General features: G+C 40.4%; 1 protein-coding gene across 1 annotated transcript in view; it reads right to left on the bottom strand.

Moving 5' to 3' along the window:
- Nucleotides 1-829: 829 nt before the first annotated feature.
- Nucleotides 830-6,000, bottom strand: part of PARD3 (par-3 family cell polarity regulator) — a gene marked incomplete at its 5' end in the record, with an annotated part of 471,015 nt that continues 465,844 nt past the window's right edge. The window contains one exon of the mRNA XM_015426744.1: nt 830-2,889. Coding sequence (XP_015282230.1) covers nt 2,490-2,889 — 400 coding nt within the window. The remainder of the gene's footprint in view (nt 2,890-6,000) is intronic.

Here is a 6,000-nt window from a genome sequence, read left to right as displayed (position 1 = left end):
AAGCCGCACCAAAATAGGCACGTGGCGGCGGGATCACACAAATCCCGTGAGCCGCCGCGCACTTGCTCCCCAGCACGATCAGATGCCGGGGAGACTGGGGAGAAAGCCACGAAACAGAGAGGGAGGCTGCCAAACTGTGCAGTTGGGCCAGGAGCCTCGGATGCGCCGGCAGAAGGACGTGCCGGCGATCCTACGGCCGTGCTTGCCACGGCCTTTCTCGTAAGTGGGTGGTTCTTTTTTGCAGTGGGTTTTCAGCCTGAAGGGTTGGATCGGGGATGGGTGCACACCACTTCCCAGATGTTGTGGTGAGATTGCGCCCATTTGCTGCGCCCCCGATCCGTCCCTCTCCCGGCCCAAACCCCTACGTGTGACCGGGGCTTAAGAGACAATACTGACCTTGATAGGCCAATGTTCTACTTCAGTATGAGAAAGCTTCATGACAGCATATTCCCAAAGATCTATTTTGTGAGGACTACAGACTGAACTGAAGCCTCCTAAGAACAGCAGCAAAAATGTGGTAGTTATTGACTTCCCATGGAATTGGCCTTCAAAAGGATGTTTTCCTATTACAGTGTGAATCACAAAGCATGCCATAGCATTTAACTGCATTCTCTCTTATGGACACATTTTGGCAATCTAATGGGGGCACAAATCATGTCTTTTTACACACACACACACACACACACATATCATTGACTGCAGAAAGAGAAGCTTTAAACCACCAGGAACATGATAAAACAACATCTGTGGAATATTTTGAAAAGTTAATGATGGCTAGAAGGTTTTGAAACTTCCAAGAGGATGTTGAAACGAAGACAAAAAGAGTCTTTTTATTCTAAATTTCTGTATTTACAGTGAAAGCCATTTTTACACAGTGTTTGTAAGTCTCTGCGTAAAAAAGCCAGTCATCCGATGTCATTGTGCTTACATTAGTAACAAATCTTTAACACTTGAGTACATTATTATTATCAGGGGGGGAATGGACAAACAGGCATTAAAAAAACACAGGTGGCATGTGCGGAATTTTTCACATAGATTGAGACAAAAAATAAAATGGGCCATTTTTTTTAAAAAAGGCAATTTTTCCGTCATCCACAATACATGGTGCTTCTTTCCTTTTGTTCATTTATGCATGACATGTTGAGCTTTAACTCTCAAGCCTTTATGCATCAGGATTTGCAGGCACTTTTAGCAATCCAGCTATGTATATATAGACATATTTCTTCCACAATACACAGAGATTCAGACCCTCAAACACAAAACCAGCTGTTGCGAAGGAAAATTTTATATATCCCCATAAGCACATTCAAACATCGCCGCCAGAGCAATCTTTTTGTTTCAGTTATTTTTGGACACCAGCGCATTTTCACAACAATGTGGAACATTTTTTTTTAATTTATACACTTTAGTGGTTTCTCTTATTTTAACTGTGATCCCGAGATGCAAAAATACAGCAATATGGAAGCACAGAACAAATTGTCCGATGAGGCTTCACTAATTGTCAAAAGACAGGGTTGTTTTTTTAAAAAAAATCATTCAAAAATAGAATTTCATTTTACATTTGTCCTGCCTTTGTCCTCTTCCAACAAAATAAACACAAGTTAAATTACCAAGATATATGGAATACGTGAGCAGCGATTCATCTGTTGTTCATTTGGGGGTTCAATTTGTATGTAATGGAAAGTATTTTATTGTTTAAAAAAAATCCCCCCAATTTGCTAAACCAATTAAAAAAGAGGTTCCCTCCTTCACCATTTTGTGAGTTTCATTTTCCTCCACTGTCTTTACCTGATGTTAACTTATATACAAACAATTCTCTGTGATAATATACTGTATATATGGTTAGCTATAAGACAAACGCAACAAGGTCCCCAGGATAAATGAAAAGGTAACTCCCCCCTTCCCGCTTCGGAATGAGGATAAAGCTTTCTGACAGGAGCCAAGAGTGGATGTGTGCAGCAGAAGGACAACAGTGTTTCAGCATACAAACATTTAAATATCTATCAAATGTAAAACATCAAGGGCCAGAGATTTTGAGCAGACTTCTTTGCCTTACTGCTGAGACTGGTATGTTCCCCTTTCCCCACCACCTGTGGGAAACTATAAAAGATACACACATGTATTCTTTAATTGGAAACCAATGAATGGTAGAAGTTGGTACCATGAACTCATTGTAGAGTTGAACACCTGATATAGCAAAGAAAAAATGTTCAAGCAGCCACTGAGAGCACAGGACTGAGGCTAGGACACTTGATCACTAAGACACATCACTTGCCTAGAGTATGATTGTCAAATGATGGAAACTCCTTCCATGAATGTAACACTTGAGACACAATGGCAAAGACATAAGGCCCTCCGATTCTTTGCCCATATTGCTAAAGGCACTGAAGCAGACAAGAATTCCTTAGTACCACCACTTGGGAAAAAAGTCTTCCAAGAACAAGTCTCTTCACATGGTTATTGCAATGGGATGCTGCTGTTTCTTGAACTCAAGAATAAAATGGCCTTCCCTTTTCTGGCGTTTGTAATCTGTTGAGCCTGGCAACCTGAGATGGCGAAGGTGGGACATCTTGCCTGAAAGGACCTTTGGGAGGGGCATAATTTGGGTCCTGCACTTTTTTATAGGAGTCATAGTTGTTGGACCCTTCGGAAGATGTCTTTTTTTTCATCTGTTGCTCTTTCCGCCTCTGCTCTTGACGCAACAGCTCTTGGGTTTCAAGCATTACCCGGGCATTGAATCCATGGCCTCCCATGTAGCCATTTCTTGAGCCCTGATAACTGGAATATCTTGGGTTTTCTTTTGCACTCTGGAAACCTTCTCCAGGAGAGTAGCTCTGCTCCCGCTCCCAAGAATCTTGAGAGATGGAGCTTGCATTTTTTCGGCTTTGTCTGAAAACAGAAAAAAAAGTAAATAAATATGTATGATCCAAAAAGAGGGTTCCTCAAGTGGACATGTGGTCAGTGATGAAGTGAAATGTGGGCAGATGTATGTTTTTAAACATAATATACCAAGTTTAGACTCCTTTCCACTTGGGGTCAAACTAGATGTGGCAGATATTTTGAAGTCAAATCACTGCCACACACAGCTGTGATTTTGGATTGGGTCTACTCAAGAAGATGAGAGTTAGCGAAAAGGTTTCACCCCACCTGGTTTTGCTAATCAGAACTATGCCCTTCAGTGAATCCAATTTAGCAAAAGGGAGTTACTGGATCTAGTTCCTTCTTAAGAAACCTAGTGCATTTTAGCAGAATATATTTATTGGATTTCTTGACACTGGCTACACTCTATTATAAAGTAAGGCATGCTTAAATCTATTGATTTCAGTGGGCTTAGCATATCTGAATGTTGGACTAAGGCCACCAAATTCCATAATGAATTTGCCTGTGCGTTCAATTACTGACCATGAGCAGAATCCAATATAAATTAGTGACTGCATTCCATTTATTGCAGTGAGCACTAATTATAATGTATCCCACAATTCTGTTCCAAATAAATAAAAGCAATCTACGTAACATTCGCGAACCATTTCAGGCTGTGCCCAGATCAATGGCTTTCCTTTCAGTTTTATTCTTCACTATCCTCTTTGGAGGCTTTTCACATTTCCTCTTATAGAAGGCACTCCAGAATTGCCATTTCTAGTTTCTTGTTCTTTAAAAAAAGAAATGCCAACTAGCCACAATGGCATGCCTCCTGATCAAGTTACTCTAGTTTGCTGGAGAAAGTATGCTTGTGTAGTCTGCATTTCCCTCATTGTGCAAACATCCTAAGCAAAAAGTGCAAGAAACTGCTGGACCACACGGACCCTTTGACCAACACAGACACAGCCATTCAGGCAACATCCCTTATTACAGCGGATTCCCTGATGGTGATGTCAGAGTGGCAGCTGCTGAACTTCCTTTGCTCCCAACATGCCTGTCTTGTCTCTTTTGCTTAAGAGCAAGCAGCTCATCTTCAATTTGAAGGTACTCCTGGAGGCACTACACTATAAATATTCACAGTTTGACAGCTAGTTCTGGAACTGTAATTAGAACCTTCAAACAGAACGCCACAATAGACCAAGCTATGAAATATTAGCATCCAGATCCTACTCTTTCTTTTACATGTGAGTGTTTGAGAAGCTGGTGAATCAGAGTGGCTAAGAGAATAAGTTGTGATTGGTGTGTTGGTGAGACCAGTTCAAATTTTGCCTCTGCCACAGATTCACTGGCTATCTTTATTCAAACCATGTCCCCTCACCCTCTGCTCCCAAACTGCAACACAGGGACAATACTGCCCTGCCTTACAGAGTGATTGTCAGAATTACAACAAGATAATATATATTAAGTATTTTAAACCCTTGTATGCACTATACAAACACTAGATCACAGGCATACAAACAAAAAATAACCCAAGACAATAATATGAAAATGCCCTGTATTCTACTACATGAATATCCAGTATACAACATGGTCATCTGATAACAACCCATTGTCTGATTAAGGATTCAAAATGAGTCTTGAGACTGGGGCACTCTTTATACTTGGTTCTATATGGTTCTTGTTTACCAATGTATATTTTGACAATTGTGTTTTCTGCAAACTGATACATAACTGTTGTCATTGTTATAGATGTACATTGTACGGTGTGACTGTATACTGATTATTCATATACTAGATTTCATATTATTGTTTAGGGTCCTCTTTTGTATGCATGTGTATGATATAGGTTTCTTAGGATGACCAGCTCCTCTTCTTTTTTGTTGTCTATTACAAATGCTAAGTATTATAATATATCTGAACATTCAGTACAATGAACTTTAAGTGCACTCTGCCTGCACAATCCATGTGAAGCTGCCTTATCCTTCGTTTCAGAGGGTAACTGTGTTGGTCTGAACAGCTAGATTCGAACCCAGTAGTGCTTTAGAGACCACCAGAATTTCCAGGGTATTCGCTTTCAAGACCCAAAGCTTCCTTTGTCAGATAACATGACTATATCCCCCCTCTGAAACTGGAGGTCTGAAGCAGATAAGAGGGAACTAATGAAAACCCTCCCTTCTGCCCGTAGAAAAATTAGGCAGGATCCAACTTGTAATGTTTTGCTTAAATGACAGAAGCATTCAGAAGACCAACCCCTTATTTTCTCTTTCCACTGACCTCAACATTGAGGATAGCAATTGCCACCTACCTGGAGAACTCCTCTTTGCCTATGCTCCCAAACAACACACAAACCAACTTCTGGCATGCTCCAGAATATACACAGGATGGCCATTAGCTTATAAACATGATAACTGTTGGAAATTTCTTGGCTGTTTATGAAGTTGTGAAAACAATTCAACTGTCCCAGTATGCTTGTTGTTGAACAGTCCAATCTTATGGATACATGCTGTGTGACCTTGGCATTTTCTTCTTCTCTCCACACACTTAAATCTGAAATACACATTCCTACACCTATGCATGTATGAAACCTCCCCCACCAAAAATAAAAGAGTTATTCCCTACGAGTGACTCATCTACACTTTTGTTTCCCATAAGCCTTCTAAAATAACTCTGCTTCCTACTCACTTAATGAAACAAAGAAAGGACTGAATGGCCTGAGTGCGCAAAGCTGCCAAACTTTTCGAGATGCATTCAAACCACTTCTCCATACTGCATTCCAAAGCTGGAGTTAAATGCAACCTTAAACAGCTTCCCACTGAAAATGACAAAGGCTAATTGAGTGGACTTCATCTAATCCTGTCTGTTATTCATAGGGGGAGTTCACAATTGGTCAGACTGTTTACGCCACCTTCACAGGAAAGATATTGAAGTAATTTATAAACTCTGGAAACAGGTTATATAAATATTACTGCGTGAAACATGGGTTATGTTATGCATGCAGGGAACAAACGACAACTGAAGCACGTATTAATTTGTTTGTGTGCAGATGTTTTGTGGAACAGACCTTGAACAAATGGTTTCCCTTGAACTGCGAATGTATTTCTAGTTCTATGGAAGGCTGTTTCACTGTCTGTAAAGAAAAAT

This window comes from Gekko japonicus, unplaced genomic scaffold (genome assembly GCF_001447785.1).
Source record: "Gekko japonicus isolate JY-2015 unplaced genomic scaffold, Gekko_japonicus_V1.1 scaffold230, whole genome shotgun sequence".
NCBI classification, from domain to species: domain Eukaryota; kingdom Metazoa; phylum Chordata; class Lepidosauria; order Squamata; family Gekkonidae; genus Gekko; species Gekko japonicus.
The sequence above is the reverse complement of the archived record's forward strand: the minus strand, read 5'-3'. Positions and strand labels throughout refer to the sequence as shown.